This window comes from Cyclopterus lumpus, chromosome 8 (assembly GCF_009769545.1).
Source record: "Cyclopterus lumpus isolate fCycLum1 chromosome 8, fCycLum1.pri, whole genome shotgun sequence".
In the NCBI taxonomy this organism is placed as follows: Eukaryota; Metazoa; Chordata; class Actinopteri; order Perciformes; family Cyclopteridae; genus Cyclopterus; species Cyclopterus lumpus.
In genome coordinates, this window is record NC_046973.1 from 17,952,538 (window position 1) to 17,970,249 (window position 17,712).

At 41.7% G+C, this 17,712-nt stretch overlaps 2 protein-coding genes across 2 annotated transcripts in view; both read left to right on the forward strand.

Annotated features, from left to right (window-relative positions):
- The window catches only part of notch3 (notch receptor 3), a 28,511-nt gene extending 21,741 nt beyond the window's left edge, over positions 1 to 6,770 (forward strand). The window contains exons 23-32 of the mRNA XM_034539563.1: positions 98 to 621; positions 718 to 1,044; positions 1,140 to 1,288; positions 1,379 to 1,601; positions 1,687 to 1,777; positions 1,892 to 2,060; positions 2,179 to 2,483; positions 2,604 to 2,751; positions 2,843 to 2,940; positions 3,046 to 6,770. Of these exons, the coding sequence (XP_034395454.1) occupies positions 98 to 621; positions 718 to 1,044; positions 1,140 to 1,288; positions 1,379 to 1,601; positions 1,687 to 1,777; positions 1,892 to 2,060; positions 2,179 to 2,483; positions 2,604 to 2,751; positions 2,843 to 2,940; positions 3,046 to 4,554 (3,543 nt within the window). The 3' untranslated portion in view covers positions 4,555 to 6,770. The remainder of the gene's footprint in view (positions 1 to 97; positions 622 to 717; positions 1,045 to 1,139; positions 1,289 to 1,378; positions 1,602 to 1,686; positions 1,778 to 1,891; positions 2,061 to 2,178; positions 2,484 to 2,603; positions 2,752 to 2,842; positions 2,941 to 3,045) is intronic.
- Positions 6,771 to 12,355: 5,585 nt separating this feature from the next.
- On the forward strand, positions 12,356 to 14,060 carry soul5 (heme-binding protein soul5). The gene is made up of 7 exons (XM_034539070.1): positions 12,356 to 12,360; positions 12,435 to 12,494; positions 12,607 to 12,688; positions 12,791 to 12,896; positions 13,278 to 13,417; positions 13,529 to 13,692; positions 13,824 to 14,060. Exons 1-7 carry the CDS (start codon positions 12,356 to 12,358, stop codon positions 13,924 to 13,926), a joined length of 660 nt encoding a protein of 219 aa, XP_034394961.1. The 3' UTR covers positions 13,927 to 14,060.
- Positions 14,061 to 17,712: the final 3,652 nt, after the last annotated feature.

Below are 17,712 nucleotides of genomic sequence, written 5' to 3' on the forward strand. Positions count from 1 at the left end.
ACATTCACATTACGGATTCAAACACCTAATTGGATTTTGTCGTTTGTGCATTAGTGCTTTTGTTATCTCTAAGTGCATGAATGATGTCTATCCTTAGGGTTATGCTGGGCTCAATTGTGAAAGAAGCATGTCCTGTCGGGAGCTTCCCTGCTACAATGGAGGTAGCTGTGCACTCACCACGAGGGGCGCGCGTTGCACCTGCCTGCCAGGTTATGGTGGGCCCCAGTGTCAGCATCGCAGCAACGAAGGCTGCTCTTCACAGCCCTGCCGGAATGGAGGGCTGTGCACTGAAGAGACCAGCTTCCCTTTCTTCCACTGCCAGTGTCCCAGTGGCTGGATAGGTAAACGGTGCGAGCAGAGCACCCGAGCCATTGAGGATCCGTCACCCTCATGCCCTCTAGCAGACTGTCATGGCAAAGCCAATGACGGTGTTTGCGACAAGGGATGCAACACGTTCTTTTGCAGCTGGGACGGCGGTGATTGTTCTCTCGCTGTGGACCCCTGGGCTCATTGTGCAGACTGCTGGCAGGTCTTCAACAACAGCCAGTGTGATCAGTCCTGCAACAACGTTGAATGTCTGTTCGACAACTTTGACTGCAAAAAGAAGGAGAAAGTTTGCAAGTGAGTTAACTTTGACTGGAAACTGGATTCCACTCATTCTTTCTGTGCTGATCTGTGAACAACTTGAGCTGATCCTTCTGTTTGTATCATCTCCAGTCCAATATATGAAGCCTACTGTATAGACCACTATGCGGACGGAAAGTGTGACCAGGGCTGCAACACAGAGGAGTGTGGCTGGGATGGCTTGGACTGCGCAGGAAATGTTCCAGAAGAACTTGCTGATGGGGTCTTGGTTTTGGTGGTCCTACTGCCTCCAGAGGAGCTTCTCCGCAGTAGCACCGCTTTTCTGCAGAAATTGAGTGCAATCCTACACACCACACTCCGCTTCCGCCTGGACCACAATGGAGAAGCCATGATCCGCCCCTACACCCGCAAAGATGTGCGGCTCAAGCGGGAGTTGCAGCCTCATCAGGAAGTCATCGGGTAAGTCAGATCCTACAAAGTGTACATAAAAGCTGAAGTCTTTTCCTGTAAATTGTTCACGACACTAAACGTCCGTCTCTCTGCTGTTCCTGCAGCTCGATAGTGTACCTGGAAATAGACAACCGTCTGTGCTCTCAGGGCTTTGAGGACTGCTTTCCCACAGCTGTCAGCGCTGCAGACTACCTGGGAGCCCTGTCAGCTGTAGAAATGCTCCGCTTTCCTTACCCCCTCAAATCAGCTCGTGGTGAGTAGCGATACTCAAAGAACACAAAATAAACTTGCGAGACTAGTTTAGGCACCCATGTATGATTACTACTTTGTCTTCTCACCACAGGTGAACACATTCCTGATACTGACATACCTAAATGGGGCAAGCTGATGCTGGTGGGGATAGCTTCTCTTTTCCTTTTGGTCATCCTCGTGATAGGCATGTTGATTGCTCGTCGAAAGAGAGAACACAGTACCCTTTGGTTCCCGGAGGGCTTCTTCCTCAAGAAGGAACCCAGCAGCAACAAGAACCGGAGGGAACCCGTGGGCCAGGATGCTCTGGGAATGAAGTAAGACGGATGATGTTATTGGGATTGAGTTGCTTTAGCAATGCGATTTGTGCTTATGTTGTTTAACACATTAACCTGTACACAGACACATGCCAAAAACCGTGGAGGAATCTCTCCTTGGAGATCACAGTGACCATTGGATGGACTCAGACTGCCCCGAGCCAAAAAGGCTCAAGGTCAGTTCCACACCATCGTCAACTTACATAAAAGCACGAGTGTGGATCTCAGCCGGTATTCAAGCCTGCAGTGAGTAACAGCATAGAGTTTTTGTTCTCCTTCTCTGAATCCAGGTCGAGGAGCCGAGTATGCTCTCAGACAGCGAAGATGCAGTGGACAGCAGGCAGTGGACACAGCATCACCTTGCAGCTGCAGACATCCGTGTGCCTCCCACCATGGCCCTCACACCGCCTCAGGGAGAGTTTGAAAGCGACTGCATGGATGTTAATGTCCGAGGCCCAGGTTGGTAGTACGAAGATCTTACGCTTTCAGTTTGTAAACTGCCTTTTGTATTATCTGTTGTGTTTAGCGCTTGAACAGACATAAACTCATCCGTGCCTGTTTTCTCATCTCCTACCAGATGGTTTTACTCCTCTGATGCTGGCATCATTCTGTGGAGGTGGCTTAGAGCCCGAGATAGCTGAGGAGGAGGAGAGTGAAGAGTGTTCAGCCAACATCATCTCTGACCTAATCTACCAGGGAGCCTCCCTTGCTGCCCAAACGGACCGCACTGGTGAGACAGCGCTCCACCTGGCTGCTCGCTACGCCCGTGCCGATGCTGCTAAGAGGCTGCTGGATGCCGGGGCCGATGCCAACGCTCAGGATAACACGGGACGTTCACCGCTGCATGCTGCAGTGGCTGCAGACGCACAGGGTGTCTTCCAGGTAAACAAAACGTCAACACGTACTGTTTATTGGCCACGGCGGTTGTAGAAATGCCGATAACGGATCGTAGCACATGTTTTTGTATGAATCGTAACGTCGACTCCAACTTTCTCCATCTAGATTCTGATCAGAAATCGCGCTACAGATCTCGACTCCCGTATGTATGACGGCTCAACTGCACTGATCCTGGCAGCGCGGCTGGCAGTAGAGGGTATGGTAGAGGAGCTCATCACTTGTCATGCTGATGTCAATGCAGTAGATGAATTGGGTAAGTGTGTGCAAATGTGTTCTCTTTGTTTTGTGACCATATTCACTGACACTACAGATGTATAATCTCATTGTTTGTTTGTTCATTTAAGGCAAATCTTCCTTGCACTGGGCTGCTGCTGTGAACAATGTGGAGGCCACTGTTGCCCTGCTGAAGAATAGCGCAAACAAAGACATGCAAGATCTGAAGGTATGACATCCACTGAGACTTTTGCAGCGGCGTGGCTTAAATACAGAGAGACTGTTTGTATCTAACTCAACCTCTGTTTTGTTTTGTTGCCGTTTTTATTTTCAGGAGGAGACCCCTCTGTTCCTCGCAGCCCGTGAGGGCAGCTGTGAGGCTGTGAAGGTGCTGCTGGCTCACTTTGCAAACCGAGAGATCACAGACCACATGGACCGGTTGCCAAGGGACATTGCTCAGGAGCGTATGCACCATGACATTGTACAGCTTCTTGATGAGTACAACACAGTGAGGAGTCCCCAGGGCCATGGAGGACATGGTGGACACCACCTCAGTGGAGTACACACTCTGTCTCCACTCATGTGCCCTCCCAGCGCCTTCCTGCCTAGTCTGAAGAACACCCCACAGGGCAAGAAGAACCGTCGGCCTGGGGCCAAAGGTTCAAGTCTGGGAGGCCAACATGCTGCCAGTCTGAAGGAGTCAGTCAAGGCCCGTAATAAGAAGCTGACCTTGGACATGCAGAGTGCCTTACTGGAGAGCTCAGTTACCCTGTCCCCAGTTGACTCACTGGACTCACCCCACGGGGGAGCTAGCAATGCTGGCTACATAACCAACCCCACTTCCCCTGTGGCCATGCAGTCACCGGGGCTCTTCCACTCCATGTCTGTCCCAAACACCCCAATGGTACACAGTAGCATGTTGGAGGGAGGTGGCCCCTTTGCTGTGTCTCTAGCACAGCTCAATGACCTGGGAGTGGGAGGAATGTCCTTGCAGGGACGCGTCTCCATGGCTTCAGATGTCAACCACGGCTATGTGCTGAGTGCAGGCCAGATGGGGCTCAACATGGGCTTGGTCAGTCCTGTCAGTGTACCATTTGACTGGCACAGCCGGATGTCCGCCTCCCAGTGTGGTCAGCAGGTGGTCAATCTTGTGCAGAATAGCCAGGCAGGCATGCACCCACAGAGCCCTGCCATGCAGCAGCAGAGCATGCTGATGCACCAACAGCAGCTCTACCGTAATGCCATGCTGCAGCCCACACCTGTTACCTCCACACCTACGATCAGCCCAGTCAAGCTGCCCTCCATTGCTGAGCAGCAGCAGCAGCAGCAGCAGCAACAGCAGCAGCAGCAGCAGCAGCTCCTCAACCACAGCATCAACAACCAGCAGAGCATGGCCCGCATGGGCACCTCCACCCCGCCGACACCCCAGACCTCCCAGCCCCCGCCATCCTTCTTCCAGCAGCAGCAGATGCCTCAGCAACCTTCTCAGCCCCAGCCTCCTGCTCAGCCTCCACAGGCTGCCACACCAGCAGCTCAGCCCACTCAGGCTGTGTCCTCCCAGCCTAGTGGCAGCACGGCAGGAACGGAGGATTACCCAACCCCTCCCTCTCAGCACAGCTACTCATCCGCACTAGATGCCACGCCCAAGCATTACCTCCATTTGCCTAGTGAGCACCCCTACCTGACCCCCTCCCCAGAGTCCCCAGAGCCCTGGTCTAGCCCCTCTCCTCACTGTGTCTCTGATTGGTCAGATTCCACACCTAGCCCAGCAGTTGCTGGCCCTGCCCAGACCCAAATTACTCAAATCCCAGAGGCCAATGGCAAGATGCAAGTGTTTGCATGAAGATCTCATGGCCCCTGCTTGAAAAGGGACCTGGGGTAAAATAGTTGGTGGACTGGCTCTTTGGCCCGTCTGTTTATATGTGTCAGCCTGTTTCCAAGATTTTCATTGGATTTGGATTGACTATGATTCTCACGAGGACCGTCTGCTAGTGATTTTGCAGGAAAAAAAAGTAAAGGGAAATGTGTGTTGTCTGAAAAACAGCAGACAAATTAATGAAGTAATTCTGTCACAGATGGACTTGTTTTTTATTATAAAAAAAAAAAAAGTATATGAAGAAAACCAAGTCTTTAATTTCAAAGACTTAGGGATGCTCTCCTGGAAACTAACAAACATTTAAAAAGTAGATAAGAGGAAAAAAAAGTACAATGTTGAAGGGAATTCATTTGTTTTTATTTATTGTTTTTATCTCTCTGAATTGCTTTTGTAGGTGTTTCACCCTCTTTCTGTCCTAGCTTCTCACATAATGTGCCACTCCCTCCTATTTTATACGGACCACCAACATTTCTATTTAGCCAGTGCGGCAAGTGATGGTAAAGGAATATAATTCATCATTCAGACCAGTTAACAGACAGAAAGAGGAATTTTCACCTCTCTTAACTGATATTTATTTAGGCCAACAAGAACTGGTAAAGATGAGAAACTGGTTCTAGCAGATATATATATTAAGAGTTGGTATGTTCTGATTTGATTGAATTGTGGTTATTGATTACTTTCCATATGAGTATTATGAATAAGAATGTAGATGAGTGTCTCTGAAGCACTTCAAGTGACCAGCCTCAAAGGGCAAGTGTGGGTCAAATACAACATTTAACTGCAATGGATATTTATAATATATGTGTGGCATTAAATCCATGGTAATTTTCCCTATGAACTTTCAAGATAAATTGGCCGAGTAAAGGTTTTAGGTGTAATTGCTCCCAATTTATCGCTGACTCTACAGGAATCTTACCTCCAGTTCTACTGTTAGCCCTGATGCATGTATTGTTTTGCCTTTTTAAAAAAAAAAAAAATCAGCCTCTCACTGCCTTTCCTTTTTTAGATTTGTTTTTGTTCAATTTGTTTCATACTCCTGTATATTTTTGAAAACCACGGATACCGTTTGTTTAACATTACTTGGGATGTACTAAGCTATGCTCATCAGCTGCTATTTTAATGTCACTCTTCCCTGCAAACATTCCTCTATTTGTGCCTGTCTTGTTGAATGCGGATGCTACCATCCAGCAGCATCCGACACCGAGTAGAACTATAGGACAGGCGGGTAGAAGTAAAAAAAAAAAAAATTAAAAAAATGTGTCTACGTCCTTCACTGGACCAAAACGGAAACATTCCCGGACTATCTGCGGGCAGTTGAGGTCTCGCTTGACACTCTTGGCCTCGTCTTTGGTGAGGTGGGGGGGGGGGCGCTGGTCACGGTGTGAGGGTGTGGCCGCTGGGCTGTGACTGCTTATGCCCTGTCACTCCTCAGGGAGGTGTTTTATGGCATGCAGCGGGACCGTTTCCCTGCATCTACAGTGGCTCCCAGTCCAGGGGCAGCGGAGAGGCGTCTCAAGATGATTGTTAGAAGAGACTGAAAGGAAGGAACACTACTATGTAGTGCTGCGCCCTTTAAACTTTTTACAAAAATTCCCGAGATGACTCCGCCAGTCGTCCAGCTAACAAACACCTCGCGTAATGTTTGACCGACTCTTTACCCCCCACATGACCTGTGACGAGTGTTTAGGATAGAGGTCATCCTCTCCTTGACACACATGTCAGCGTTAAGTCAGTTGATACGAGTAGAATTTTTGAGAAAGTAACCATTGCATTTTCATCTTGTGACATCATGAACCGAAATTAGTAGGCCACCACTCCTAGCTTGTTTTTGTGGTGACCTAACACTGCCCCTAGTTGTGTCATAGAGTTTATCTTTCATTCATTTTTTTTTTTTTTTTTTTATCCTGTTCACTATAGACCCAGGTACCTGGGGAAACATGTTGTTGTTCACAGTCCAGTTCACATTTTACTTACAAAAACTGTGGTTGTTTGTTTTCTTATTTTTTATATATAACTGGTCTTTCAATTTTCCTACCAGGTCGCACTAAGTGTTTTGTACATTTCAACCTCCCAACTTCTGTTTGTAAATATGTTTGTTCTGGGTAGATCTTTGCTTTGAGAAGTCTTTTGTTTCTGAAATGATTATGTACTAAAAAGGACAAAAATAAAATGTACTTCATTTAGCATTATTTGAAGCTGAGGCTGTGACTGATATTTTATTGGTCTTGTGTTATTAGAACAGTCATAGATATTTTCTATCATTATTAATTTCTATACTTGTTTAAAAGTAGTTCAAAATCACTGTACATAATCCTTTCTACAGTTTTTCTTTCTACAGTCAGAAATTGTAAAGTTACTTATAATAAAAACTGTAGGGAACTACATATTTGCGTGTCCTGGTTTTCAGTGATCATTTCGTATTTGAAAGGAGGATATTCATTAATTGAGGTCCTCATAATCATAACCATAAAATAAAACTGAAAATACAGTTACCTGAGAATAATTATTCAACAGTTTTATAGTCTGAAATGTTACACTTTCTGTTCATTACATAAACCAAATAATAAAGGCTGTCTTTGGGACTCCTGTTAAATAATACATCGAAATCAGAGATTGTGGTATTAGACTGCATTATATCATAAATGACCCATTGTTTTTGCACACTAACACAAGCTACAGCCGAAAAACAAAATGATGAGTCTGACCTGTCTGATCTCTCTGATCAGCAAGGTTTTAAATTAAATAATAAATTAAATATTCTCAGTCGTAGTATCAGTTGCAGGATTATTTTATTAGACTGAATATATAGATGCTCATGATATGTCCACAAACCACTTTCTGAATAAGGACAGATTGAGATCTCTCATCTTATATTTAGTTTCTACTTTCTTGAAGTTTAGTTTGTGCTGTAAATTTGGCCCAAGATATTAAATCCAGACTATCAATTGTCCTATTTCATTGAAGTAATAATGGTGAGTTGGTCAAACTGACGCATTATATTTTCAACTAAAATAACATAGCAAATATAGAGCTCAGAGTAAGTTTGATTGTTTTTCTGCATCCGAGCCCATTTTGTTTCTCAGCTTTTCTTCCAGACATGTACAAACAGGGGTTTGACTCATAGTGGGCTGTGGAGACCACCCAGCAGGACCAGTCTCCCCTGTCTGGGTCTACTGTGACATGAGCTGTGAGGATGAACCTCATGGTGGCTAATTACAATGCTATTTATAATTAAAATAGTGTTAAACAAATGTTTTAATGCACTAACGACCTTGGTTTATTTAAACTATAAAGGAGGGTAATGGGACCAGTACAGGACTGGATTTGGACCAGCATATGGCTGAAAAAGTGAGATTCTTTTTATTTTGATGGTATTCTATTAAACCACTAGTCTGAATAATGTTGCACAAACATTTAGTATTTACATGTTGACTGTTTAGTGGGAGTTTTACTTCAAAACTCAATGTATATCCATATATAGCATTGACATAGTAAAACAACACAGTCAATATTGATCAATATATAATATTGAAGAGCTCCATGCTGTGTCGGCAGATAATTAAATAATAATTGTAAAATATTCACTGATTTGTCCAAATTCAAATTGAATAAACCGATAAGACGTGTTGGTGTGATGCATCAATACAGCCACCAGGTGGCGAAGAACACGCCGAGCACAGATGTCGTTACAGTAGTACGAGTGCTTACATTTCACATTACTGTTATTATAGTGTTTGCTGGTACAAAACAAAAGAAAGTCAAACTAAATAAGATACAGAAGTAATTTCCAGTATGAGTTAATGTACAGTTTACAGACAACATCCTACAATGCATCACTTTACAGTTGGATGCTATACTTCAAAGACTACAAGAAGCGCCATCTTTATTTCTTCCCTGCTCTCCTCTCAAGATCATCTTATAGAAGGTGACCTTTACGGCAGGTAAACCGTCCTCGATAAATCCATCTTCTCATACACTTTTCTTTCAGACGCTGTCACCACACGGCCGGGTTCTACCAGAACCTTGTGATATATATATGTATATTCTTTTAAAAGATACATGTTGGAACACCGTTGCTTTCCATTCAACAAGTTGTAAAAACATAACTTTAGTTGTTGGGTGACTGCATAAAGTTGTCAAACGTTCTTTTTGTGTCAAAGAGCTCGTGGCGTTCATACTTTGGCACTCCAGGCCCACCCCCCCCCCCCCCCCTGGATCATGCCGACGCCAGCGTTGTTCACTATAGCAGCAGAGTTATTCTATGTCATTACATGCTTGTGGAGAGTTCTCTAAATCACTTAGAACGTGTCTACGAGGACGCGAAGGAGAGGTTACATACCGAGAACATCCACCCCGTCTGTCCGGCACACTCTTAACACAGCTTAACTGTTTGATTTCCAGGGCCCCCCGTTTCCCAAGATCCCTCATTGTGGCAACCGCTGCCTCAGATAAACAATGAATAGACAAGCAGTAAGTAGCATGTAGTTATATATATCATCCACTCTTGTTCTGGTTGAGGAGAGTGAATGGCTGACCTTTAAACCGTCTGAGCTCATCCTTGGCCCTCCGCGCAGCCACAGCCAAGCCGATGCCAGACGAGCACCCGGTCACCAGCACCCTCCTGGTTCCCATGGCCGTTTGACCTCTGAGCTTAAAAGGATCCTGGCTGCCCAGTCAGGGGACATTTAATTAAAAAGGAAAATCCTCGTGATACTATGTCGTCATCATCATTTTGTACGATACAGATGTTATTTTGTGATTCAGTGACAACAAAGTCAACCCCTTTTCCCCTAATATGCCATGTGTGTGTGTGTGTGTGTGTGTGTGTGTGTGTGTGTGTGTGTGTATCTAATGCAGTTATTGATTTATTAATTTGCCTTGAATGCTATGTCAAAATACCCAGAAGATGTGCAAGATAATTGAGAGTAATGTTTAAAAAGCACAGTAACAACAAAGAGTTCAGTCAAATAAAACAAAAAACATAACATTGCAAATTGCAAACAAACTTGCAGCTGCGTTAGATTATGATCTAGTGGCATCACTTTAAAAAAAAAAGTATTATCTGTATTCCGCTGTATGATCACTGAATGCTGGTGCAAAAATAATAAGTCTTCTAAGATGCCTTTGTAAGATGATATAAAATACAAATGCTTAAACCAGATGTTTATATTTGGAAATGTACCACCCATGAAGCTACTTTGGTATTTGTTCAAAGATTATATTAGCTCTAATCTAGTCTAGTCTTCAGACATTAAAGATGGAAGAAAAGTGAGTTTAATGTTGAGTAATAATCCATTAAAAGCACCTCAACACATTAACATTAGTGCTTAAAGTTTGAATATTCTCATTAATACTTGTTTCAACGTTGACACTTCATCGGGTGTTATTAGCAACCGGATGTAGCTCGATGAATCGAATGTGTTGCAGTTCCTCACTGTGACCACAAGATGGGAGTGAAGTACACTCATTAGTTGTCAACCGTCAACTCCATCTAACGTCAATGGACAAGTAGAATACTATATGGAAAAAAAATACATTAAAAGTTATTATAGTAAAAATATTATAGTATAGTAAGTCACAACATATTAATAAAGATCATTGTTTAGTATGTCACAAGATATGTCATCGTATATAGCATGTCATAAAATGTCATGGTATAGTACAATATTAATAGTTTAGTAAGTCATAGAAAAGTCACAGAAGTATGCCATAAAAAAGTCATTAAAAGTCTTAGGATAGTTTTCCATTTTAAATGTCATCAAAAAGTCATAGTATTTTATGCCACAAAAAAGTAATAGTATAGTGTGTCATAAAACGGTCATAGTATAGAATAGTTAGAAAAGTTATTAAAAAGTTAAAAGTGACAGTATATGCCATTAAAATGGCATCACAACAATAAGGGACTTATTGGTTTCTGTTTCTTTATATATATATATATTCATACTATTCATTCTCGTCTAAAACATATTCATGAAATATTAATAAAAGTAAGTTATCTTTCAAATGAAATTTAACAGAACTAATAGTGACACTTTCTTCAGTGAGTTACGGTCGACAGGAGGTCAAATATTAGACATTGAGGCATTCGCGTGAATCTACCGTTACGAATTTCATCTAATATAGAACAACAAAAAATGGTCTTCATACTAATTTACACACCTTAAAATAATCATCAGGGTCAACATTTGCTTTTTTAAGAGGTAAAGCACATACATTAAAGGACTTTTCCAAAGTAACTCATCTTGACTAGATAAAAAATAATCATATAATTTACAAGAAAATGTAACAAAAAAGTATTTTCTTACTTTTCAATATGACAATATTTCTCTTTTTTTTAAACCTTATTTCAGTTATGGCAATCATTTTTTTTAAAAACATTTATACTCAGGCGTATAATTCAAATGCAGTCACATTTCAATATTACATTTTATTTGAACTGGTAAAAGCTTTTCCCGCGTAGCCTGATTGATTGTGCACCTAATCTGCTCTCATATGGGTGTAATTGGATCTCATGTTTCGTGGTTGAATACATTTTTTTGAAATTAGAACCCATCTCCACAGATGTGTTGTTCCCCTCGGACAAAACCCGGTATCATGTGATCTTTGCTAACAAAAGACACTAAGTAAGAACTTCTCTTGTGACATGATTCTCACATTGCAAGGCCATATTTTCTGTTCAAGCCACTTTATTTGTTTCTGCATGCCAGAGCTAGGAGAGAACTTTCTGAACAACGCGAGGTAAATAATACCATGTGGGAACTAAATAAGTTTTATGTTCTAAGAAACTTGAGCCTCACATGATGTTTTGTCCAAATGTATACCACCTGATATGGCTTTGTACTCAGATGGTCCGATGGTTTGATGGTTATATGACTTTTAAAGAGTGAATACTTGGTTATTCTGATAATAAGATCATAGAGGCACGATAGAAGATACATCAGGTCACATGGAATTATACTTCCGGGGGACAAAAAGTCAAACAAATGGGGGACCTTTGGAGTATTTTTTGCTTATTGATTGGCGATTCTCTTTTCTATCTGGTATCGTACTCTCAGAGGCCACTTTATCCGGTACATCTGTCAAATGTAATGGAATTCAATGAATGCGCTTTGTCTTAAATTCTACTTTTACAAGTGTATAATGCTGACACTGTCGGAAAGGTGTCAAAAATACTGACAACCTTATGTGTCCTATTATTATTTAAGGTTCAAGACAAATGACATTTGTCAATAACAAGAATTGTCTCTTTTACATTTTCCTATTGTGACTTGAGAGATCAGATTTTAAACATAAAAATACATCACGCATCACACTGCAGCCAGCCTGTAGATGATGTTGGTAAAAGTCAATGAAAATATATCAATACATCTCTGGCTGTCTCAACCAGAACTGAGCATTGAATTATGCGTATTTGTTTCCATGACATTGTGCAGTCCAAACTAAATCATCTACATTAAAGAGATATCAGAAGTTCCAAAATATGAAAAGGACACGTGTCTCTGTGTTATATAATTCGTACATATACTGCTTTTGGTTCCCATTGGTTCATGTCTGGTTTGGGTTATGTGTCCAGGGAGGGGCCAGTTTTTCTTTCATAACCAGACTTGGAATAAATAGTTGCTTTGGACCGAATTGCAAAGATAACTTTTTTTGGAAACACAGAAACCAACTCTGTAACAACAATGTAAGTACAATTTGTATATGGTTCATATTGTCTTGGATGATGTTCAATGAATATAGATTTCTTGGTGTATGAGCATACGGTTACATGCTGTGAGAAAGCGGTGCTATTTTTGTCTTAGTATACACAAAAAAATGATTTAATGGGAACCATATGTGTGTTTCAGGATTTACCTTTCAGGGCTTGTTGGCTTCCTGCTAGTCTTCACAGCTGAGGCCAGAGTCGGGTGAGAAATGAAAACGGCCACTTTAAGTAGATCGTTGCATTTTTACCAATATTGGCATTTGTGGCATTTTTTTTAATTTTTTTTTTTATGTTTGCCCTTTCTAATTATATAGAAACTCGTCGGAGTTAAATGTCTGCACCGAGACAGAACAATGCCTGCTGTTCGATCTGATTTGTAAAACTGATGATTACGAAGTGAGTGTGTCTGCGCAGAAGAGAACGCTTTTCACATTTGAGGCGCAACTTTCAAAAAAGCCGTAAAAGCTGTTCTCCAAAATGTTTGTTCTTGTCCATCAGGTCCGTCACTACGACTCAGTCAATTGGGTTTCAACTGACGAAAAAAGCTGGAGCATGGACTACGCATCAATAAAAGCATTCAGACGACTGTTTGGCTACATCAAACGTACCAATGAATATATATGGTTATTTATATATATAATAATGTTTTATTTGGTTTATTATTGAAGTCTTTTTGAGATCTATGTATTTTTCACAGAGAGACAACAGCACCCCATTTGCATTCACAATACAGTCGTGCAATATTACATAAAAACATATTAGCAGTTCAAAATCAGTATGAAGTTTGAAACTTTTTGTTACTCAACATAGTATTTAAAAAGCAGATTTCCCAGCCTTCTTTTTTTTGAATACCTTGTGCAGCAAAAAAAAATCAAAATGCCCTTTTGACCTGACATCATAATTACTGTGTTTTAGAAGAGCAGAAATAGTTTGGCGTTTTTAGTGAATATTCAAGCCAGAACATTTCTTATTTTTAATCCTCCAGGAAATAACATTAAAATGACGGCTCCTGTTACTTTGAAACTCTCTGACAAAACGTCCTTCTTTCGAACGGGTATCTACACAATGAGTTTCTTGCTGCCGGTTGAACATCAACAAAGTCCCATCCAACCTACTGATGAAAAGGTATGCTTCTTTGACAACACATCAATCTTAATTCTGTAACTCCACGTTTGAATTCATTCTGTGAGGTCTACCCTCAACTCTGGCAAATGATGACACTTTATTGATGTGCAGGTGTACATCAACAAAGTCCCAGATATGAAAGTGTACGTGCGGAGCTACGGAGGATGGATGATGAGCTGGACCGACAGAAGCCAAGCCAAAACTCTGTCCTCTGCCCTAGATTCAGTGGGTGCAGAGTACAACGGTAGCTTCCACTACGCTGTTGGATATAACAGGTAAACAAATATGTTTATTTTCTCAGCGATAATCAGAAAGACGAGCTCAAAGAAGAAACTTCAACATTTCTTGATACATTTTATATTGTGCAATAATTCACTGTGTGCAATTGTTGTTGTTTTGTTTGCAGTCCGATGACATTGTTCAAAAGGCACAATGAGGTGTGGTACGTCGTTCAGGATGAGCCGGTGTGTGGCAGCAGTGAGGAAAGGGATATGTCTCATATCTCTTGAATATTATAAACAGTGTGCAATGACGGCTTACAGTTAACATGCTATATGAAGAGATGTTTTAGCTGGACTTTGCCTCAAGTCCTAAAATGTCATATAGATAACTTGCCAGCAAGAGCACCGATTTTAAAAAATGCTGATAGATGATGTGTTTGAATTAATTGAATACATCATGCTTGTGAACTTTTTTTGTTCAATAAAATTACTTCATTGCATTATGGTGGTTCTTAACCAATAACAGTTCTCTTCTTTGGATGATGCCTACAAAAGACAATGTCTTTAGAGCAAAGTTATTGTACAACACCACTAGATGGCACCGCTACCCTCAATAATACCTTTATTATATAATAACACATGCTGCCTGACATTTCAAGCTTTTCGTTGTCCTATGACAAGAATTGTTGAATATTTTTTGAATATTCACTCCGTGTCAGGTGTCAAAAGCCAGACTGGTAAAACTAGTGTGAGGTCTATTTTTATTGATGGATGTTGTAATACATTTACAAGCTAATGAGCAGGAGTCATAACCATCTACCCTTGAACTGCTTTCTTGCTTTTGACGTCACTGTGAGCTTCATCAAAGCAGCCACTGCCCCTTATCAAGCAATGGCTGGGTAAGGGGAATAAATTAGTCAGTCACTGGATTCAGCAATTGGCTATATTGAATTATACTATACTTTCAAACATCTTGGTCTGTGACGCCTCACCAAAAAGAAGTAATTGAGCTCGGAGCTCATGTCTCATGTTTCAGATCAGTTTTGACCAGTTATACTGTAAGAGTTCAGAGAGTCTCGAGCTACCTTGTGCTTGGAAGAAGAAGCTCCGAAGCCAGAGATATATAATAATCATTATTTAATCATAACAAACAAGAGTCATCTGTATACATACATGGTCCAGGCCCGGACGCGCTCACATGGCTTCGCTTCCACAGTCTCCTGACTTAGCCAACAGTTTCTGTCTGGCGTCACCACGTAAGAGACCAAATTCACGTCTCACAATTAGTTTTATTCGCAGTCCATTCGCTGAGCTAAGCTCCCATTGGTTAGTGGAGGTATTCATGCAAATACCTTTCAGAGACACAGCATGCTACGCTGACCAGCGAATAAGACATAAGGTTCACACCTGAGGGTTAGTTCCATTGGCCACTTCAAAGAATGCCTCAAATCGATAAACTAGCGGGGGTCAAAGCTCACACTTCCGGTCAAGGACAGGAAGTTCCCCTTCAGAATAAAACCCTATTATCCTGCCTACAGAATAAAAGCAACATCTCAGGTTTCAATCGGCATCCCTTTAACTACTGTCTAAACAATAAAACATCCATTCATTCCCATGCATCATACAATGAATCATTACATTTGTTATTAACAAACAGAATAATAAAACAGTGATCCTCTCTTATGCTTCATAATACATTCCTCAGAATATTCCTCAAATTAATGATCATATCTTTCTTTATGTATTAATTTAAAACATAACCTCTCTTATCTACATGTGCAAGTGTATATAAAATCCACTACAACCTAACAGTCCCTCCTTTTATACTATTCCATAGTATAAACAACTTGTATTGGATTTTATTTCACCGCACTGTAAACATCACTGTAATACAATCTCTATCATCAATACCTGTGGAAGAAAAAACAATATCACTCCCTCCTTTTGACCCTGCTCTGCAAAGTAACTAAAGTCTAGGAGTGTTGTGATCAGATATGTGTCTATCTGTGCATATGTCTATGTGCATCTTCTTCCTCTGCACTCTCATCTCCTTGATGGTCTCCTTTCTCTGCATGCTCATCTCCTCCATGGTCTCCTTTCTCTGCATGCTCATCTTCTCCATGGTCTCCTCCTCTGCATTCCTCCATTCCTCGATTTCCTCGAGTAAAAGGAAAACAGCAAGTTCAAACACTATATTTATTTTATTATGATGATCATCAAACAGACTTCTGTGTTTTGTTATTTGAATCAATGTGTTAAAGGTGCACGATACTCCTCTGTGGGCAGCTCATCTGTTGGTGAGGTCCATCACAGCAGGCAGTCAGGTACACGATGAAGGTCGACGATGGAGACAAGTGTAGCTGTGGAAGAGAATTAAAAACACACAGAGCGGCTTTCTGCGCCGGCTCTAACTAAAGTTGGATATCTGAAATATATTTGGAAATAATTTTCATATTTCCCGAACCAATTCACCAACATGTCTGAGAAGTAGTCATTCTATGTTTTCTTTTAATCTTCTCAAAATCTCAAAAAATATTTCTTAAGGAACTAAATTATCCAGGTTCAGACTAGCAATCTCAAACTAAATTATCAAGGATCAGCTTCTCACCCGTGGGAGGAATCAACTATTAAATGCGCTTCTGTTGTCCAACGGAGTCTTAATTACTCGTCCAATCCCATCTCTCTTAAATTTATTTCTCTCTTAATTTATTCATCTCTGCGGATTATATTAAATGTAATTGATCAACTCTATGTTCTTTTAACTATTTCAAATCCTGCTAGGATCTGATTGCGAGCTGGTATTCGTTCGGCTCTCCTCTCTTGCTCGAACACCTAGATCTATTTCTGGGGGGAAACAAAACTCTTGCCCCTGGGGGTGCAGTTAATGGCAAGTCTAGTGTAGTGAGCAGTGCGATTCAGTGTCGTTTGTGAACATCTTTCTGTGTTGCGGTCCTAACTCTTGTGCCAATGTTTCACTGCTGCACCTACCACAAAAATAAAAAGTAATACCAATATAATTTCCAAAACTATTGCGCCTAGGCAGAAATGTGGAAGTAACCTCACATCTTCTCCTAGTTCTACTTCTCTCTGGGTCTTCCATTCTACTCAGAATTACCCTCCTGATTCTGCAACTCTTCAGCAGCTCGTTGTGATTCTTTGGCCTGCGGATCTGCAAATACACAATATGTTATAATGGTGCCATTTTGTTTTCATGAGGCCTCTTACCTGGAGGGCGTGTGAAGTTTTATCAACGACTTCAAACAGCCCTGTCCACCTTCTTTCGTGAAGCTAGGACTTTCTCCTAGCTCTCTGTAGAGTCCACATGGGTCTCCTTGACAACTCTCATGGCGAGAGAAATGTTCTCCCTCCTTTTGGAAGATATTTAGCCATTTTAGAATTAATTGTTTAACTAGCTCTCTTGACTAGGTGATAGACTGCTCTATGTGAATGTGTTCCATCTATATATATTTCTTAACTTCTTGTCGGTGTTTGTTTGCACAAAAATGTGTGTGTGTGTCATTGTCAGACCTAATTCTCCTTAGAACACCATATCTCAGTATCAATTCTCCTTCCTCCCTCCTTTTCTGAAGCAAATCCAATTGATTCAGAAATCTGAAGGAAGGGATCGGTGTCGTCGTCATTGGCTGGTGCCACATTTCTCCATGGCTCCTGCAGGCATGTGATGCTAGTTGGGGACATCCTCTCCACGTCGTCTTGTTCCATAAGGTCGACTGTGGCAGTCCCTAACCCAGTGTCCAAGCTTCCCACAATTATGACAGGTTAGCCGATCTGTGCCAACTCTGTTGTTTCCTCGTCCGTCTTGACAAGGCTGGTCTCTGTGATTTTGTTCCCTTTTCTTCTCTTGCTCCAGAGCATTGGCCACTGCTTCTTGGATCTGGGTGGCTATGTCACTCACAACAGTCATCTGGTTCTGTGTTCTCAGTCCTCTCCTAGTAGCTTCCGCATCTTCTTTTGCTATCTGTAGCTTCAGCAGTCTTAGCGACAACTTCTCCTTGTTCACTCTGTCTTCTTCCTCATCCTCATGGTGCAGAGCGATGTGGTGTGTGATGTGTT

Coding starts and splice junctions, on each gene's coding strand:
- soul5 (XM_034539070.1), top strand. Junction 12,897..13,277: donor ACTGTTTGGCTACATCAAAC/GTACCAATGAAT, acceptor TTAATCCTCCAG/GAAATAACATTAAAATGACG. Junction 13,418..13,528: donor TCCAACCTACTGATGAAAAG/GTATGCTTCTTT, acceptor ATTGATGTGCAG/GTGTACATCAACAAAGTCCC.